This window comes from Cyprinodon tularosa, unplaced genomic scaffold (assembly GCF_016077235.1).
Source record: "Cyprinodon tularosa strain WSP-4 unplaced genomic scaffold, ASM1607723v1 ctg130, whole genome shotgun sequence".
Taxonomy (NCBI): Eukaryota; Metazoa; Chordata; class Actinopteri; order Cyprinodontiformes; family Cyprinodontidae; genus Cyprinodon; species Cyprinodon tularosa.
The window spans coordinates 1,593,065-1,614,064 of NW_024038115.1; the positions used below are offsets into that span (position 1 = coordinate 1,593,065).

The following is a 21,000-nucleotide window of genomic DNA, read 5'->3' on the forward strand; positions in this document are numbered from 1 at the left end:
CAGCTCTGATTTCAACAAACAAAAGAAGACAACTCCGAGGAGGAGGCCACAAACTCAAAGATTTCGTCTGTATGTCAAACATGTGTTAAATCCGGACATTTGATCACAAGTTATAATTAAATATGATCAAGCTAAGAAACATACCTGCCTACCAAGGAATGAAAAAGTCTTTTAAAGGGATAGAATATGCTAAAAATGAATCCTTAACAAGCTTTATTTACTATTAATGCATATATGAATACTGTACATACATATATCGGAGGAGACAAACAGAACAAATTTTTAACTGGCTCTATTCAGTAGATCGGCAGAAAGGCGTGATATTATACTCCTGTTTGAAAACAGGACTTCCTCCTAAAAGCTGTCAGCAGTTTTCAGCAACATTGTGACAGATTCTGACACCCTTTGCTGAATTTGACAAACCCCGATAAATATACACAGTGCCACTCTTTGGTACATTTGCATTGTTCCTCTCGCAACGCCAAACAATCAGGCAGAAAGTGTTTAAATCTTAAGCAAGCTATTTGGGATTTAATTAACCATCTGGATTCATCTATAAGGATGGCATTGTCTGCAGGAGAATTGTCTTAAAGGGTAGGTTGCCATTGTTCTTCAATGCAAAGGCCCACAATTTCCAGTCTCTAAATTACAGCGATTATTGTACCATCTTCTATCAGCGCCTAGCACCTAACAGACGTATTGCACAATAGCTTACACTAGCTTTTGTTTCAAATCTTGGTAAATTTAAATATTAAACCGTTCAAAAACCAGAAGCATGAAACTGGAGATGTTGGCCTTAAATATCATTAAAGTCCTTTGTAAGTCAATGTCAGTATTTTCTCTTGACTTGTTATTAAAAAGTCTGATCAGAGGATTGAACGCAATGTTTGCTCAAACTTATGCATACAGCGAATAGCTGCTCTGTCTCTCACCTTTACAGGTCATCACAAAACCTCATAATTTCTACAGAACTGATTATATTAGTCAGTGACTAAGAGTGAACCTGTCAATGGAGACAAGAAAACCACTCGGCCCTGGAGGAGAACCACGCATTACAACAACTTGTGACAGAAACATTCAGTTTCCACAAAGTAAAATTTTCCATTACACTCTTCAGGTTCTATGAGATAAAAAAAGTATGTTGAAGGACGCAAACTGTCAGGTGTAAACAGACAGGCTATGGAAAAGTTCCACGTGATGTTCCTACGAGACAGCGTCTCATATGACACGACAGTGGATGACGCCTTCATCCTGTCTTATCTTAAAAGATTTGGAAGATCTTTGCCTGTGACTTAAATATATGCTTTATAACTTGGAAGTATTTCAAACGTGACCTTTAAAGGTTTTAGCATTGAAAAAAAAGGTTTGATCTGGTTAAATAATAGCCGGTTTGAATTTTTGTAAATTTTTTAAAACCGAATCGAGAAATATTTGTTTTTGAGTTTATTATCCAAATCTGTGATTAAACATGACGATATCATCTTGAGCCATTATAAAGTATATTTGATAAGTTATGATAGAAGATAAACACTTGTTCACACACAGCCAATCCCTTTATAAAATCTAGATTAGAAGAAGTTCAGGCATGTTGTAATCTGATGCCTAACTGCAAGCTTTGCAATCATGCTTAGTCTCTCCTGAGGAAGCAACTTGTTTACCGGGTGTTGGCTCCTTATTTCTTCATCTTAAAGTTAATTCTGAAATTTTCCCTGATTATCTTAAAAAATAAAAATAAACCTCATTAAATCTTAAAAAGCTAATAAGTTTGGCCCAAAAATCTTTTTAGTGCCAAAAAGAGCCTGAACCTTTAAAGTTTGGGTCATAATGCAGCTGTAGAAGTTGCAACAAAGGCTCATGTTGACAGATGTGATGCTAATCAAGTTGAAGAATTTTTAAAGTCCATTTTTCTCTGCTGTGTGTCATGTCTCTTAACATCACATTATCTAAAGGTTGGATGGTTGGATAGGGTCTCATGATGACTGCTTCCCCAAAAGCTGGTGATGGTCAGCAAAAAGTTTGTCAAGATACAGCTGTGATAAATATTTCTTGAAGAAAGCAGCTTTAAAGTCTCAACCTACAAGGATTTAAAGGTTTTGGTTAAAGTTAGAATTTACTTCGACTAAATAACATCAAAATTGCATTTATGATTTTTTTTAGGTAATTTATTAAGTTAAACTCTGTGAAAAAAAAAACAAAAAATACAAATTATATATATATATATACAGTGTATATACAGGTGCTGGTCATAAAATTAGAATATCATGAAAAAGTAGATTGATTTCAGTAATTCCATTTAAAAAGTGAAACTTGTATATTATATTCATACATGACATACAAACTCATATATTTCAGATGTTTATTTTGTTTAATTTTGATGATTACAAATGACAACAAATGAAAATCTCAAATTCATCATATCAGAAAATTAGAATATTACTGAAGACCAATAAAAACAAAGGATTTATAGAAATGTTGGCCAACTGAAAAGTATGAACATGAAAAGTATGAGCATGTACAGCACTCAGTATTTAGTTGGGCCTCCTTTGGCCTGTATTACTGCAGCAATGCGGCGTGGCATGGAGTCGATCAGTCTGTGGCACTGCTCAGGTGTTATGATAGCCCAGGTTGCTCTAATAGTGGCTTTTAGCTCTTCTGAATTGTTGGGTCTGGTGTATTGCATCTTCTTCTTCACAATACCCCATAGATTTTCTATGGGGTTAAGGTCAGGAGAGTTTGCTGGCCAATTAAGAACAGGGATACCATGGTCCTTCAACCAGGTACTGGTAGCTTTGGCACTGTGTGCAGGTGCCAAGTCCTGTTGGAAAATGAAATCTGCATCTCCAAAAAGTTGGTCAGCTGCAGGAAGCATGAAGTGCTCTAAGACTTCCTGGTATGTGGCTGCGTTGACCCTGGACCTCAGAAAACACAATGGACCAACACCAGCAGATGACATGGCACCCCAAACCATCACTGACTGTGGAAACTTTACACTGGACTTCAAGCAACGTGGATGAAGTGCCTCTCTTCTTTTCCTCCAGACTCTGGGACCTTGATTTCCAAAGGAAATGCAAAATTTACTTTCATCAGAGAACATGACTTTGGACCACTCACCAGCAGTCCAGTCCTGTTTCTCTTTAGCCCAGGCAAGACGCTTCTGACGCTGTCTGTGGTTCAAGAGTGGCTTGACACAAGGAATGCGACAGCAGAAACCCATGTCTTTCATACGTCTGTGTGTGGTGGTTCTTGAAGCACTCACTCCAGCTGCAGTCCACTCTTTGTGAATCTCCCCCACATTTTTGAATGGGTTTTGTTTCACAATCCTCTCCAGGGTGCGGTTATCTCTCTTGCTTGTACACTTTTTTCGACCACATCTTTTCCTTCCCTTCGCCTCTCTATTAATGTGCTTGGACACTGAGCTCTGTGAACAGCCAGCCTCTTTAGCGATGACCTTTTGTGTCTTGCCCTCCTTGTGCAAGGTGTCGATGGTCGTCTTTTGGACAACTGTCAAGTCAGCAGTCTTCCCCATGATTGTGTAGCCTATAGAACTAGACTGAAAGACCATTTAAAGGCTTTTGCAGGTGGTTTGAGTTAATTAGCTGATTAGAGTGTGGCACCAGGGGCCATCAATTTTGAACCTTTTCACAATATTCTAATTTTCTGATATGATGAATTTGAGATTTTCATTTGTTGTCATTTGTAATCATCAAAATTAAACAAAATAAACATCTGAAATATATGAGTTTGTATGTAATGTATGAATATAATATACAAGTTTCATTTTTTAAATGGAATTACTGAAATCAATCTACTTTTTCATGATATTCTAATTTTATGACCAGCACCTGTATATATATATAATTTTTGTTTTGTGATCTATCGCAGATTGTCTGTAAAAGACACAACAGCAGGTGTGTACATCAGAATGTGAGGCGGCTTCTAATGGGTTCTTGTATCCCTTTTTAAACACAAATCTGAAACTTTAAAGGTATAGCAGTGCTGTGTGGTCTCACAAGCAATGTGCTTGGTTTCATCTTTTCTACTGAGAGAGTGAGAGTTCAAGAAAACAAGATTTTAATAGAAGAAAATGTTTTGAGATTGAGGTACGATCACAGCTTTAATTTGGGATAATTCAATAATATGACTGACTGTGTGTGTGTTTATATATATATATATACATTTATATATATATATATTGAGGGTTTAAAGCCTGAGGGTTTCAGAAGCAGTTTCCACCTGAAAAAACCCCCAACTCAAATAAATGAAGAATTACTAGTGTGTATGTATGCTCTATTATCATCTATTAAGTCTAAAGCAACCTTTCAGTACTATTGTGCAGGTAAGAGATTAACTAATAGTGTAACCACTATCACAGCTGTTACCATGTTGTCTTTTTTGTTTTTACAAATCAACAGTTAAAATAAACAACCCAAAAACATCTTTTTGAAAGTCTAGGAGATTCAGTGCCTTGCGAAAATATTCGGCCCGATCAAATTTTTAGACCTTTTACCACATTTCAGGCTTCAAACATAAATGTATAAAATTCTATTGTAACAACAAGTGGGACACAGTTATGAAGTGGAATAAAATGTATTGGACATTTTAAACTTTTAACAAATAAAAAATTTAAAAAATTTGGAGTGCAGAATGAATCGATTATTACAGTAATACTTTGTAGCGCCATCTTTTGCTGCAATTAAAGGTTGCAAGTTGCGTAGGGGATGTCTGTAAAAGTTCTGCACACAAAAATGATCAAGAAATGAACAAAAATGTCTTAAATTAAGTGAATGTACCCTTAATTTGAGCAGGTTAATAATATGATCTGCCAATGGAATGAGTATTTTTACACTAAAAGTAAGATAATTAGATAATATGCACTTGAAATAAGAAAATGCAATGGTTTTTTTTATTTTAAATGAAAATTGTCTCGTTCCATTGGCAAAGTGTCGCACTTACCTCAATTCAAGGACAAATGTGGTTATTTAAAGAAAAAATTTACTTATTGAGATTTCAGTTCTTTGCAGTGCAGAGAGACGATCATTTTTGTCCATTCTTCTTTGGAAAACAGCTAAAGCTCAGTGAAACCAATAAAGGTGTTTGATGCTACTTCACTAAAAGAAAGAAAAAAAAATAAAAATAAAAACAATACTAAACAATATTAAATTCTAGGGGAATGAAAACCCATAAAATCATTTGTCCTAAAAATAAGCTTTAATTGATAAATTTTTTTTTTAATGCATACAAAGTCCTTCGCAACTTGTTTACCAGATTCAAAAAGCACTTAATAAAAGGTTAATTTGAAATATGAAGCTAGGCTTCTCTTCCTCTATATTACAGCTTTGATATCCTTCCCTCTATTACAAAAGAAAATAGTTTATCAAAAGCCAGGGAGCTAAACACAAGTATTTCTGTACGCACCAAAGGCATAAAAGCAAAGAAAACCTGAACATGTCTTGAAGAGCAGATTTTGATCAAAATGTTAATGAGAATTTCTTTTTTACAACAAATAAAAAAAGAAAAATTTATACGGTTGTGGCATTTACCTTGTGAGACTAAATGCAAACTAGTTGGAAATGAATTAAAATGAGACAACTGGACTAAACACAACAGATACAAATAAAATCTCGTCTTTCATCCATCTTTATGAAGAAATAAAAACTTATAATTTTACTTAAATTGAAGTCTCTTTTGTCAAAATGTTAAACGTGGTAACGATTGTTTAAGGAAAACAAGGAAAAAAGCAGGAACAATGGAATGTAAAAAGAGGGGGAATTTCCCCAAGAAAATGATATGCTTGGTCAGCGATGACTCTCCAGCATCAAATTTACTGCTGGTAGTCTCCACACCTACCATATGTTTTAGTTTTTTTTTAGGATTTTAGGTTACGTGTTAAAATCCTTAAACTTTTGCTTTAGAACCATACTTCTGTTGACTTAATGGAAAGAGGCCAGCTGTCAGAAGCCAGCACTTCTAGTAGCATTCAGAATCAGAAGCTACTGTATTTTGAGTTTCCTTTTGTAGATTTACTCTGTTTTTGTATATTTGACAATATTAATAACAATAGTAAAGATAACCAGAGTAAACTCAAAAAGTGTTTTCAAACAGCGTCACTATCTACTATCTATTAAGAGCAAAAATCATCTAATTTACCTAGACCAGCAAAAAACTGATATGTCCTTTGGGTAATTTTCTCTGAAGATCACTGGTTTCTTGGCTTATTTGTAGCAGCCGCACAAAGGCCTGGTTAATAACAGACCTGTGAAGGCAAGAAATAATAAAAAAACAGATCTTGTTTAATGAGGTCAACTACATGGGCTAAAAAAGGAACACAAAGGTTTAAAAAGCCATTTGTCTCCAGTAAACCACACCAAAAAAAAACAACATCTTGGATAAATCATAATAGCATGGAACAGAAAGGAACCTTCCCAAGAATGCAGTAGAAACTAATCCAAGCGCTTCCAAAGGGACCCAGGTAATAATAATTTAACTAGAAAGGGACAAATGGCATCCTTTGAAGAGTTTGAAAAATATACATCAAGTTTTTCCCAATGCAATTTTTAGGACTTAAAAAAAACATAAATTTTTATGAAAACATATTTAACCTAGTTAGACATGCTGGTGAGAACATAAGACATAAAGGTCTTACAAAAAATGAAGTTTTAAGGACGTCTGTCTAAAGCTGTATTTAGAATGTGTATTTATGATGCCTATTTGATTATCAATATTTTCTTCAAACCAAATTTATTTTTTTGGTTGAAATCACCCTCAAGAAAAGAAATCAATAGAACAAAGGCAAGCAAAATGTCTTAAAAAAAAAAAAAAAAAAAAATTCTTTAAGCACCCCTTCCACCACAGATGGAAACCGGTCGCTTAATGTCTTTACAAAAAGGTTTAAGAAAATCAGTTCAAGTATTTTTCATTTTTGATATGTTAGGAATATAAAAAGCAGATATAGCCGTTGTTCAGTCTAAGCTTAGGTCTCCATGTTTCAGGTCTCCTATTTTTGCAGGCAAATCAGTGAACAGGTAGGTTTTGTATCAGGTTTCATTTAGACGGACTTTTGTTCGGTCCTGACCTTCTTTCTGTTGGGGTGAAAATGCGTCTTGGTAGGAATCGCAGCAAAATCTGCAGATTTTTAGTCACTTTAGGTTGCAAGAAAATGAAAGCTGAGCTAATTGCAGGAAACTAGGAGCATTAATCATCCTAATCTTTCTTTAATTGGTCTTCGGTTGTAACGTGTCTTTTGTTGCAGTGCACCCTAGGTCATTAAGAGGATGGCAGCAGGACAGTTTAAATTATAGTGAAAGCCAGGGAATGTCTATGAGGAAATAAAAGGTTAAAAAATACTAAGAATAAGGTAAAAAGAAATAGAGTAAAGTCTGGAGAAAAGCTGTGCTTAAGTGAATAATTTTATTTATTAAAAATATAGTATAAATAAATACAACACTTCTCTTACATAGTAAATTTGAACACTTAGTTTCAACTGGGATACATAAATGATTCTTTTCAGTACAAAATCATATCACATCTACAAGATTTGCAGTGTTTCTACCAAACAGCAGCCATTAAATGTTACCTTTCCTGCAGATCACAACAGAAACACTTACTTACAGCAAACAGTTCATCTAATCAGAGCGTCTATGACAGACACTAGGCTGACTTTTGTCAAGTTAGATAAAACGAGAGCTTTTTAGTCTTAAAAAGCTTGTTGTTTCTCTCCGACACTTTCAGTCGCTTTGTTGATAAAAAATAAAACATTTTAATTGTCAGATACATAAAACCCCAACTGTACAAGTTGTGGTTTGTACTTTATTAACAATTTCAAATAGTACTATGTAGTTCAATCTATACTGTATATTAATTCAATGCCTACATGATAACATAACCACAAAGTAATATAAAGTAAAACCATATAAAGGGCATATCTACATGACTAAAATGTTTTTTTTATCCTGTTAATGTTTTGTAATGTTCACTGATACTAACCGCATGCTGCAAATGTAACACCTGCAACTAAAAAATACCTGAGGTAACAAAATAAACTTTGTTATATTTATGTAACCCATAAAACTAATATAAAATCTGAACAATTGATTGAAATACTTTGACCATCAATCTTTGTGTTAGCCTCAATAATTCACAGTATCAAGCTGTTATCATCCTTATCTTCCTCTCTGATATTGACATATATTAATGTGTAATTTCTTTCCAACAGGATGAGGTACTTGCTTGGTTTTCCTTGAGTGACTGAACTGAAATTAACACTGACATCTGCTTCATTCAAATTACAGCATTGTTTTCCTTATTGGCACCTCTGGGAAGAACAGTAAATAGCTTTAAAATAAAACTATTCCTTTATTCAACCTTTAATTCACTTAATCAAGCAAATATCCCACTTATAAAACACACTTTTTTACAAACATAATCTGATTTATGCTGTATTAATATTTCATAGTGGCTAAAAGTAATTAGGATTTGTGATCAAGGAAACTGCAAATTCTGTGTTAAATAATAATAATTTTCTAATTACATCTACAAAGTAAAAATATTTTTTTAGATACTTTTACAGTACAAACTGATTCAGAGTTTTTCTTTCTACCATTTAAGATGCCTATTTACAGACACACAAACCTTTAACCTCTTAAAGCATATCCATCTGTAACAGGGAGGATAGGTTCAGAACTCCAGGTTCTAGTATGAACCATTTCTACCAAAAAAAAAAAAAAGGGCGGGTTGGACTCCAACAAACTAAAGTCAAAATTTCCAGTTTACAAAAATGCCCTCACCTCTTCCCAGTTGGTGACTGATGGTACAAGCTTGATTTTTCATGTTCTACTGATTTAAAAAGTGGTTATTTTTTAAACTCAGCTGGTCAGAACTGCAGTGAGACCATTGGGTACATCTGCTAGTCCTTTAACATAGAATGGCACAGCAGGCAGGCTCATATAAATTACACATTGCATTTGTGCACATTTGTTCTTTTTGCATCTGTAAAACAGAGGAAGCATTAGAGCTTTGCTTAATTTCAAAAATATTTTGTACAAATACAAACCTTAAAATATATTTTAAATTACAGTTCCACCTGTGTCCTTGAGGGATCTAATCAATCCTATTGATCTCACTAAATGCCTCTTCAAAAGAAGCTCAAGGGCAAATTTTCTCATGCCCACCCACCATTAAAAAACACAATACAACTTAAATATCTTTACCAGAGGGGCCAATAAGTGTGAAGCATGCAGCACAAAAAGGATTGTTTCTTCACAGGAGCAACATTAACAAACAGTAACAATTTAGCTTAGGATTTTGCATCAGGCTGTTTCAAAGTAAACTTTTTTTTTCTTCATTAAAATCCAAGCATTTTCCTTTCTTTTCAAGTTATTTTCTCACTTCAGTAGCATTTGCACAGCAGAAACAAAGTGACACTAAAACTACAGAAATGACACCATATTGGCCACTGTTTAAAGTTGGATCGCTGTTGACCTAATTTATTTTTGGGGAATTTTTCTCTGAAATCTTAACTGTAGCAATGGGTGAAAAACAGCTCCAGAAACCTATGGCAGGTAACTGCAATAATAAGCAATGAGTTGTACCATGCATTCAACACACAAACCTGTGGACACATTACCTTTGCCATCATAGTATTTATACCCAGTACTGATTCTTCCGCAGAGTCGGGGTGGTGGTGTGAATAATTTGGGAAGATGGTTCAAGAGAACAGCTACTCCAAGAACTGACGAGAACATTTGAATCAGCTGTGTCATGAGGTGAGGCCTGGTTCAGTGCTGAAAACCTACCAAGCACAGGGCTGGTAGAGTACGTGGGATGTAAAGGAGTGACGGTAACAGTGGGAACAGTGGTGCTCCTCTGGGTGAGGCCGCTGTGGGACTCACTGGGAGGAACGCAGATAGGATCCTCCTGAGGTAAAGAGGTGTTGTGCTTCCTTTGCCAACGGTGTCGAAAATAGACAACCACAACCACAAAGATGATTATGAGCAGCAGGATGGCTAGAAGGGGGAGGATGATGAGGAGTGGGTTGGAGGTTTTATGAGGGTAGGACTCCACACGAACCGGTGTGTTCCCAAACGGAAAGCCGTCCGTCTGAGGCGGCTTCGCGAGCGTTGTGCTAAAAAAGCTGGTTCTGTTAGAGTTCCCCCAGCGGTTACGTCCCTTTAATTTCTGCTGGCTTTTGCTTGGTTGCTGGGTTGAATGGAGGACAGTAGACGGGACGGGGGAAATGGTTCCATTCCTGGAAATCCTGACAGGTGTTTGAAGAATGGGTGATGTGGTTGGGACTGGGCTTTTTGTGGTTGGATTTACCACAGGATCGTATGGGACAACTATAAAGTGGAATTCCCCTTCAGCAGGTTGGACATTATCAGCTTTCAGCACAAACACGAGACAGTCATTTAGCTCCTCGACTCCGGTCATGTTGGCATTCAGCTCAATTGCAACTTTCTCCTGCATCACGTCCTGAAATGTGAAAGACACAGTTGGGACGAATTTTCTGGATCTTTTAGAACTGGAGTGAACAATCTGTCCGTGCTTAGGTTGGGACATGATTTCAAACACAGGGTCACTGTCACTTATAGCAGCCAGTTCAGAGGCATTAAAAATGCTAGAGTTTAGCCTGACAGGGATCCCATTAGGAATCATCAGACTTTGCCCAAGCTGAACTAGAGGTTTGACAGTTACATTAAGGAGTTGGCCGGTAATATTTGCATCTGGGGTAAAGATGGTGAACTCAAAGCTGTCCCCTGCTGAGGACAGTGAGGTCATGTGGTAGGCCAAGCTTCCAGTCTGCAGATCCTTCTGTGTAAAATTGGTAACTTCCTGGTTTTCCTTCAGAATTTTGCCAAAACTGGGAGGTTTGGTAATCATGTAGTGAATAGTTAGACTTTTGCCATTCGTCTCTGCAGCGAGGTTGTCCTGGGTGAGAGCTGCCACAGTCTTCCCCTGCTGCAGGGACAGTCCAGTATAATTGACCAAAGTGATGGTGATCTCAGACACATCTATATTGAAAAGTTTATATAAAGGTTTGTGATGTCCGTCTGTGACACTGAAGTAGAACACGCCTGAGGATGAGCTTCCATCGTGGATAAAATAGATGCTTCTGTTGTTAATTTGAGCTTGGGTGAAAGTCTCCACTGACTGATTCAAACTTCCTAGCAGAGCAAGATAACCGTTGCTTGGTTTGCTAATCACAGAGAAGGTAATATCCTCTGGAGGATTGTCCAAGTCTTCAACTCTAAGATCCTCAGGCCCCATGGCAACACTGTCTCTCTGAACCACCTTCAGACCTGGAGTTTTAGTTTTTAGCACAGGGGGCTGATCATTCACAGGTCTGACTGTGATGTTAAAACGCTCAACAACTACATCCTTCTCATCCTGAGGCCGTTGAGCCGTTCTGCCTTTAGGGTTCAGCCAAACACTGAACACAAAGGAATCGTTGGTTGTCTCAGAGTTGTCGTGGCTGTAGACGATACCGTATTTGGTGACGATGAACTGCGAAAAGTTGGGCTTCTCTTTGGTGAGATTCCTCTCCCCTACCACGATGACGCCGTGCTGAGGCAGATCCATCACCTGAAACCAGACCTCATAATAGCTGCGCTGTGGAGTGGGCAGCTTGGACATCAGGTTGGAAGCATCCAGCTTGAACTCATCGATGACAACACTCTCCCCTTCTGTCACCTCAGCACCTGTCACAAGGTAAACACAAAGTCACTAAAAATGTCCAGTATTATGTCCAGACCACTTTTAGAAAAATATGTTTTCATTCACCTTAAACCTTGCTTAAAATCAAACCACCAGATTAGTGACTGCTTTTTTCCACTTCTTCTTAACTTTGGCTACCCAAACTGGGAAGGATGGTTTGCAAATTTATTTACAATAATTATATACACCCCTCTTTATTGTGAAGCTCCTTAAAAAATAAAATAAAAAAATCAGGTCAACCAAGAGCTTTTAGTTACTATAAAGACAATCCAAAGATCCACACTCTGGTAGGAAAATCTATCCAAATGACAGAATAGCCATATGTATTATAGATCTATACAGGAGTATCAGGGGAAACAATAACTTTTGAAAGCAAAGATTCAGAATGTCCCATTAGGTGTTTGCTGCAGGCCAGCACAAATGTGAGGGAAGGTACTCTGGTCTGAAAATATACAGATGTTTTCTTTTTGGCCTTAATAAGTTAAAAACAAACACTAAGTGGGACATAATACTAAAGCTACACACTTGAGAGTGAAGCATGGTTTTAGTAGCATCATGCTGTAGGGATTGTTTTATTCAGTAAATGCAGAGAAGCTGCTCAGTGTGATCGGAGTGTTCATATTAAAGACAACAGGCAAGAATCTGTGCAAAGCTAATCAAGACAAACCCAAATATTTACTTTATGAAGCATTTTTAAAATAAAGTGAAAAAAAAGTTTTTTTCCCCCTTACACTTTAACATTTTTGACAATTTTGGCACACAGATAGGCAAAAAAAACAACAACCAACATCTAAGTTTGTGATTGTTATGTAAAGTTCTTTGATGTATATGTATACCTTGGACAGTTTCTAAACATACACCAAAGATCCTGTTATGATGCTTGAGGAATGGACGGAATAATAAAAAAAAAAAGACAAAAAAAACCCCAGCTGGATGAAGAAAAAGTTTGAAAGAACATCTTGTAGAACTATTAAAGGTATAGTGGAGGATTTTCATGAATTTTTGAAAAGACCCGCCCTCTCCACTTAAAAAAAAAAACTCCACATGGACCACCTCTGTACCTGCTCCCGAGACGGAACGCCTATTAAACGCGTGATAGAGCGTGCACGAGTCCATTTCTCCTCGTGCACGCTCTGTTTAAAAGTTGCTGTTTCATCATTTGTGCAAACTTACTTTCCATAAGAAATTTTGCAATCTTTACACTTTAACAGACTCAACCCGGTAAGTGAAAATGGGGACGAACACGTTGGACGACCTTATGTAAACACATCACCAGAATGATTGATGATTAGGAGGACCACTTACTTTGATGATCCACCTGGAAATAAAACATCCTCCACTATACCTTAAAGTCCACTTCTAAAGATTTAAGGATTGTCAACAGAAATTTAGAAACTGGATTTTTTTTTGCCTTCTCGACTTTTTAACCAATAAGAACAAAATCGTAAAAAATTTAACAAATAATTCAGGGTGCAGAACACCGTCCTACATAAGTATAACCAAATACAGAAGCATTATACCTGTGTTTTTAAGGAGGACTGTATTATGTTCAACTTCTGTGTTTTCATAGGAGATATCTATTTTTAAAGTCTGACTGTCTATCAAAGCAGGCAGTGATGAAATGGAAAAGGTTATTGAATCCATAGCTTCCCAGCCCACTGCCTCAATGGGCATTTGAATGTAGATGACTTCCTTTCTGCCCACCTGCAACACAAAAACATGTTTTGTTACTTCAGGGATCCCTAAAGTAGCAACTTCAAGTTTAACATACAGTAATCAAACATCTATTACAATCGTGACCATGGTATGCATCACAGTTTTTCCTTCCACTCAACTTTCAATGAATATGCATGAAAGCAGCATGTGTAAACAGCCAGCCTCTTCAGCTGTTAGACCTGCTGTGAATTCCCCTGGTTGTGGAGGGTGTAAAATGCAGGAAAGAAGGAGAGAAAATATTTCCCATGATTCGGATTTTCCCATCATCATTTCTGAATTAAAGCCAATTCCAATCCTTTGTCCTGTACCTTTTATATGTGTCTCTGCTTGATACACCTGAGTCAAATAATCAGGCTATTAGCAAGACTCTGAAGAACGGACTGCATGCTGAGGAGGTAATTCAAGCATTTGATTCAGGGGTGAAAGCAGAGACTCATTTACACTGTGCAGGACACAGGATCTCGAGTTCTGGAGTTGGGGAAGCCTTTTACATGGTCTCAAATTAATTAAGGCCCCGTCCACACGAAGCCGAACCCTGGCCTAAACGCACAAATTTTTCACCAAACCAGCCTCTCATCCATACGAAGCCGGCGTTTCGGGGTCTGTAAACGATCTTTTTTTTATTCAGCCTTCAGAGTGGGAAGATTTTGAAACGCCGTTTTCGCGTTTCCATCTTTAAGCTCTAACCGCATTTTTTTTTTTTTTACACGCATGCGTCATAGCGTCGCCTCTAAACACGCATGCGCGACACAGTATCACAACAACAATGGCGCCGTACTGTGTTGAATGGTTGCTGCTCATGCTACTCACCCTGCTGTCGGGCTTACAACAGAATCTTCTTCTTCTGGAATATCTCCAGGAAGAACAGAGCAATATCGACGACATAGTTCAGCACCTGAATTTGACTGAACCACGAAAATGGACCCGCAGGGCAACCATGTATAAATATTAGTGCGCATGCCCAACATTTCGTCGCCTATTTTTGCTTTGGCACCACAAGCGCCACTTACAGGCCTGGCATACATTTTGCAGCATTTTCATGCATTCATGTGGACGATCACATTTATTTTACGTCTCCGTCTTTACGACAAACGTTCTGGAAAATATTAGCGTTTCGTGTTCGTTTTGACTTCATGTGGACGGGGCTTTTAAAGTAATTCAAAAATGTATTACAGTTCAGTAGCACACCTGTGTTGAGGATTTTTTTTTTTTGCTATTAAGTCAAAATAGATAAGCTGTAATAAATAACTCAAATATTCTTTACTTTGCATTCAATTTAGAATCACTTTGGCTTCAACTGTGTTAGTATAAAATCTATAATAAATCAAAACATAAAATGCTAGAAGGCTCATTCAGAAAAGACTCCTCAGCAAAGGAAGGAAGTCATTTATTATTCATGCAGAACAGAGAAAATCTGGCATGAATGGAAGAAGCCTAATAAATTATCTCCCCAGCTTACATCCCTTGCATTACAAGTCGGGGACATATTTAAAGAAGAGTGACCATTTTGATGTGCCCTTCTCTGAACTCACCATATCCTGTGTAAAAGTTGAAATATCTACAGTGGAGTTATCAGACTGCCTCTTAACCAGGCGTCCCAGTTTAGGATGGCGAATCACATTGAACGTAATGGTGCGGTTAGAGGAGCCGCCAACGTCGTTGGTCACAGCCTGCAAATTTTCATTGGTGATCTGTTTAGAAGAACCTGGAGAGAAATGGCAGCAGGGTTAGGGGGTGAGCGACAGTAAGGCAGCTGCTTCAAATCTTTCTAATTCTTCCCTCTGGAACCACTTCACATCATTTTAAATTCTAAACTCTTAAAAAAAAACAAGAAAAAAACAAAGGCTTGGAATAGACTAATGAGAGCCTTTTGAAGTGTTAAATGAAAGCTGCCACGCACACACCAGAGAGTTTTACGACGCAGTGTCCTACTGAAGTGTGGGAGAGTTACATAAGCCCCCAAACAACAATTACAGCTCCATACAGACACGAATATCATGCTTGAAAAATAAAAATAAATGGCATATATTCATAAAGTCTTTATTCCAAAATAAATAAGGTTTTGCATATCTCTGCTGCAACTCTAAATATGTTTCATGGGTTATTAAAAATGCTGATAAATAATGGATGACAGGGAGAAATGGAGGAGCTCCATTCCTCACTCCCACCATTTTTATCTCCCACGGGAAATTTCTACCTTTAAGGAAGAGAAACAGTTTCTGACCCCCAGAAAAAGAAAAACTCCTGTATGCTGATTATTCAAGCAATTATTTTTGTGTTATATATTTATGTTAGATTAGAACTTACCTTTTCTAACTACATTCTGCATTTGTTCTCTCCTTTATATAAATTATTTTACCTTTACTCATGCAAGGTACATAATCTTCCAAACACGATCTACATTAAGTAATGACCTCTCATGAATCATTCCAAAAACACATGCAGTAAATTAGCAAGCAGCCATTTTAAAGTTTGACAGCAATCCCCCCCAGACAGTCTAGCTGTTTGTGAGAAAAACATTTATTTTCCCACCGCAGTGTGAGAGGCCTCAGTCTCCTCTCTCTTAAAACAAGAAAAAAACCCTCATTGTGGACTAAAGCTGCCATCCTAGCCTCCCCCCGTCTGTCCTGCTTGGCACAGAGCACCAACATGGCTGACTGGGACAGACAGTGGCACAGATTTTCAAGTACCCACTCCCCCTGCGGCTCAGAGGCTCAGCAGAACATGCCAGCTGGCTGTTTGCTGCGACCACAGAACAATATCAGTTTCTTCTGATTGTCAAACAGAAATACTGAAAACCTCTGAAAGCTGTGGAAAGTGTTTGCTGACACAGGCTACACCCGTTTAATGATTTAATGAGCTCGCTGTGAGAAATGCCTTGAATTGTTAAACCAAAGAATAAATGGAAGCACAGTAGTGGGCGTGACGAACACACACGTTTGTTACAGTTTAAAAGTGAAGCTAATAGGCAATGAAATATGCCAAACTGACACATATGTTGTAATTATGTTCAAAGAGCTAATGACACTTTAAAACGAAAATAAATAAATAAATGTTGAGGAAGCAGAGAAGCAATCTGAACATGAATCTGATCTGAATATGAAACAACATTTGGACAAAAATACACATAAACACAAACTGGACCAGTTTGCTTTGTAAACTGCCATTAGATGACATTTGCTGCATATAGATGTTATTAAATAAACTGAATTTAAAGTAAGGTAAAGACAAAGAAAACAATAGTAATTACTCTTTAATATGACTTATAAATCACCAGAGAAGCATTTTAGTAACAATGATCTAATTTACCTGAACATGTAAGTGGGAATTTCCATTAAGGAGTTGGAATTAAACTGGAAACTGGAAGAACAGAATGCATTTATCCATTTTTAAATGCCCCTTGTCAGAAGATTATAGTTTTGGTTGTTGGGTTAACCTGAACTCAGTAATATATGAAGAGCCTTTAGTTGGAACGAAACACCAAATCTAGTTTTCATTCCTAACTTTTTTATCTGCAAACTAAAAAACTGTGATTGTTGAATTAAAGCCTGTTTAGTTTACCAGCCTGCAACTGGTAAACGTTTAACCTCAGACTGAGTTTATCAAATCCTGTCTTCTACACCCCCCATTAGTCACAACAGAGTACCTCTCTTGATTCTTCTTAAATTTTTTTCCTTTTAAAAGAAAGTCTGATAGGTGTAAAGCAAATACACTGCAAAAAAGGAAATCTAAATTAGTATTTTTTTTTCTTGAAATAAGAGCATTTTGTGTTGAATTGAGGTGAGACACCTTGCCAATGGATGCCAAGACAATTTAGATTTTAAATAAGAAAAAACTATTGCATTGTCTTATTTCAAAAGCATATTATCTAATTATCTTATTTTAAAGGTTTAAAAATATTCATTCCATTGGCAAATCATCTTATTGACCTGCTCAAAGTAGGGGTAAATACACTTATTTTAAGACATTTCTACTTATTTCTAGATCTTTTCGCAGTGTAGCTTGACACAATTAAACCTCCACATTCAAAGAGAAATGTTATTGTTAACAATTGGGCTGTTTTACATTGACAACCTTTTACCAACTGACATTAAAAAGTGAATTTGACGTTATAGTGTGGTAGGAAAGAATGAGAGGAACTCAATTTAAATTGGTCTGTATAATTAGGACTGATTTGATGATACATTTCTAGATACGAATAAGATCCATTTGCATCATGAGTTTAGGTTTCTTTAAATTCTCATTGGTGCAACATAAATATGGAGAAAGTTTCTCCTGATAAATACTCTCAGTTGGCAGCAACTGTCTCATTATTCTAATGAATTCTGCTAAACCTTTGCTTATACAAAGTATTTGCAAAAACGTTTTGAAGATGAGGACCTCGGATCATTAACTAGAACTGCTTTAAGTCAATACAGTCTATGTAAGAGTTGTGGACACAGTATTTTTTTGGTGTTATTGAGGTCATGGTACAATGGAAAGAGAAAAGGAAATTTGCTGATCGGCTGCTTTAGTGAGTGCGCTTACCAGGAAACACCTTGAGTGGGATGTTTTTCTCCAAACGCACAACTAAAGCTTTGGCAGTGATGCTGAAGATCTGCCTCGGAGTAAAATTCACACCATCGTTGACTTGGAAGTTAAAACCACCAGACATGGCACCTAGTGAATAACAGAAAAGGATCCATTAAAAGCCACAAACAAAAGAAATCTCCTACTTTAATCCATAAACATTTTCTTAAAATATAAATGTGGTCCATGATGGGGGTTGAAATTTCCTCTGGATTCACCAAATAGGCAAACAGAGAGAATTTATGTTAAATCAGGAATCAGCCTAAGGATAATAACAGAAACAGCATGCAGCTCCTCCTAATGACTTAGGTTATGTTCCCACTGCAGGTCTTAATGCTCAAATCTCGATTTATTTCAGGAGTTTTCTTATTTTGTGTGGTTGTTCCCATTACCTTTAAAACATTGCCCAAATCTGAATATAGTGTGAACCGTTTGTAGCTTCAAACTGACCCACATGGGTATAAGAACGATAAGAGAACACAAATAAACATGGAGGAATATTCAGGTGTTACGGTTGGAGCACAAAACAGAATCGGTTTATCATGTCAGTGGAAGCTGTGAGGTGAAACACAGCAATGATAGGGCGGGGATGTTAACAACTTTACAGAGACCAAATATTAGAACAGCTGGAGACCTGATGCAATCTCAGAATATTTGATTCATTCAGATGGTTCTTCTTAGCGTTTCAATTTGTCTTTGTTTATTGAGGAGTTTCTCGCCACTGTGCAGAAAATATTCTAGAAACTGAAATGCTTCACAAAAGATCAGTAGCAATCAGGTAAGAAGAATGTACATCTAAATAACTGGACACTCATTTTATAAACAAAAGGGGAATGCACCAGGCAAAAATAAATAAATAAAAACAAATATAAAACAACAAAAGAATATAAACAAAAAGAAAATAATTAAAAGAAAATCGTCTAAGAAATAGATAAAGGTAACTTCGAGGGGTTAATAAAGTTTTCATCAAGCTGTATAAATTGAATAAAAATTACCGGTAACCAAATGTGGCTTCCCTCTGTAGGGCCACATTTAGCTGCAGTGGGAACAGGCCCTTAGATTGCCTGAACTGACACCAATAACAAACCAAATCCAAATGTAACTTTCCAGGAATGTCCTCAACGGGGTTAAAGGAAAAGTCTGGTCATATTCAGAATTCAAACTTCTGAAAGTAATTTAAATATGAGATTATTACATACTGTTCATTAAAATCCATCCATCCATCTTTGTTAAAGAGCACTACTGCCACCTACAGGTTTGTGACGTCACAGTGCGGTATCGGCTGTTGATCAAGTCCCAGTGCTGCATCTGGTGTTTGTCACAACGCGCTATTATCGAAGTCATCTTGAAAATATTCTTCTTCAAAATATTGGCTACATATTACGTTTTTTTTTCTCTGGCCTGAAGTTCGATGGCGAATCCTCCTTGAAGTTGGCAATCCAACAACCAGGGCTGCAGTAACCCGTCCGTGGAGAATCATGAATTGGAAAGGTGAAATATTTTTTTTTTTTCCACGTCTACCCAATGCATTACAACATCCAACTGCCACACACGTAGGCATTGCCACTTTAACTATAGCTCTCGGGAATTTCAATGGTGAAGTCTCGAAATCTAAAATAATTGTTGTTGATTACAGATGTGTCTAGTAGCTCCCATTCATTTTGCTTGTGAAGCAGAGAGAATGACGCTAGGCTTCCCACACCATGACATCACTGCGGGAAAATGTCAGGAGTGAGGTGTTACTATGTTTGGGCAAAAATGGCCGGTCCTGGACAACAAATTCTGTTATTTATATATTTTTTGCTGATTAAAGCTAAATTCATTAAATCACTGCAAACGTATTAGTTTCTGGTCAAGATAATGATCCATTGATCATTCAGTGCTGACCAGACTTTTCCTTTAAAAGGTAGAGAATAAACAACTTGGAGCGATAAATGAGTATTTGGAATGTCTAATAATGTCACAGTAAGCAGATCTGGGATAGAGCAAGATGCAGCTATTACAGAAGTCATTCTCTGGCTATTAAACCATAATACCTTTGTGGACAAACAGCAGCTGTCCCTGGTCTATGTGGGCCTGTGTGAAATTCAGAACCGCCTTCATTGGGTTGCTTTTAAGGGCCAGGTGTCCATTGCTGGGTGGAGTGATCATGAAGTGTAGCTCATCTGCTGGAGAATCAAGGTCCTCTGCTCTAAGATCCTCTGGGGTGATTTCTGTAACTGATGACAGCCACACCTACAGAGCAGCAAACAACAACAGGCAACATTTCACTGGGATGCTTTCATTTCCAGACACTTAGTAGATTATACCCAACAGGTTTTAATAATTTAAAGCGATATTTTTGGAGAAGCAATTAAGAATTAAACTGGGTCAAAGGAAAAAAAATTATTCACCCTTACTGATCCTTGCAGGGTTACCAAAGGGCTGGACAGGTCGCTCATTGGAAATGAAAACTTCATTCAATTTTAGCAGAGAAAAAATATCCCTCATGTAGATACAAAGTAAGGTAAGTCCTACCCTTGCCTTGCAGCAAGAAGGTTCCGGGTTTGATTCCCGGCCCGCGGTCTTTCTGCATGGAGTCTGCATGTTCTCCCTGTGCATGCTCATTCTTCATACCAATCTTTCATAAAGCCCAAACTTAATTTGGAAAATATGAATCATTTGCTATGAATGATGATTTCTAACAAAATAAATATCAAGATAATACCAACCTAGAGCCAAACAAATAAAAACCCACAAACAGTTGAACAGTGCCTACATCAAGGACATCTCGGGCTAAAAATAGCACAACACTTTGTAATCTTTTTTTTTCCCAGAGCACCTCAGACTGTTGACAAGCTGAAGTAAATTCCTGCTTCCATGCACACTGAAGAGCCTGGAGCTAATACAAAGCAGCAGAGGAAACAACTGAAGCACAGAGCACAAAACTACTGATGCATGCAGAACCTTGACAGGGAAGGAGATACCTGTAGACCTCAACCAGGGGAGCTACTGTTGCTTGGTCAG

General features: G+C 37.2%; 1 protein-coding gene across 1 annotated transcript in view; it reads right to left on the reverse strand.

The window, feature by feature from the left end:
- Positions 1–9,016: 9,016 nt before the first annotated feature.
- cspg4b (chondroitin sulfate proteoglycan 4b) overlaps positions 9,017–21,000 on the reverse strand; it is a 32,203-nt gene continuing 20,219 nt past the window's right edge. The window contains exons 6-10 of the mRNA XM_038277311.1: positions 20,031–20,229; positions 17,953–18,084; positions 14,958–15,130; positions 13,230–13,413; positions 9,017–11,693 (exon numbers count right to left, since the gene is read on the reverse strand). Coding sequence (XP_038133239.1) covers positions 9,640–11,693; positions 13,230–13,413; positions 14,958–15,130; positions 17,953–18,084; positions 20,031–20,229 — 2,742 coding nt within the window. The 3' untranslated portion in view covers positions 9,017–9,639. The remainder of the gene's footprint in view (positions 11,694–13,229; positions 13,414–14,957; positions 15,131–17,952; positions 18,085–20,030; positions 20,230–21,000) is intronic.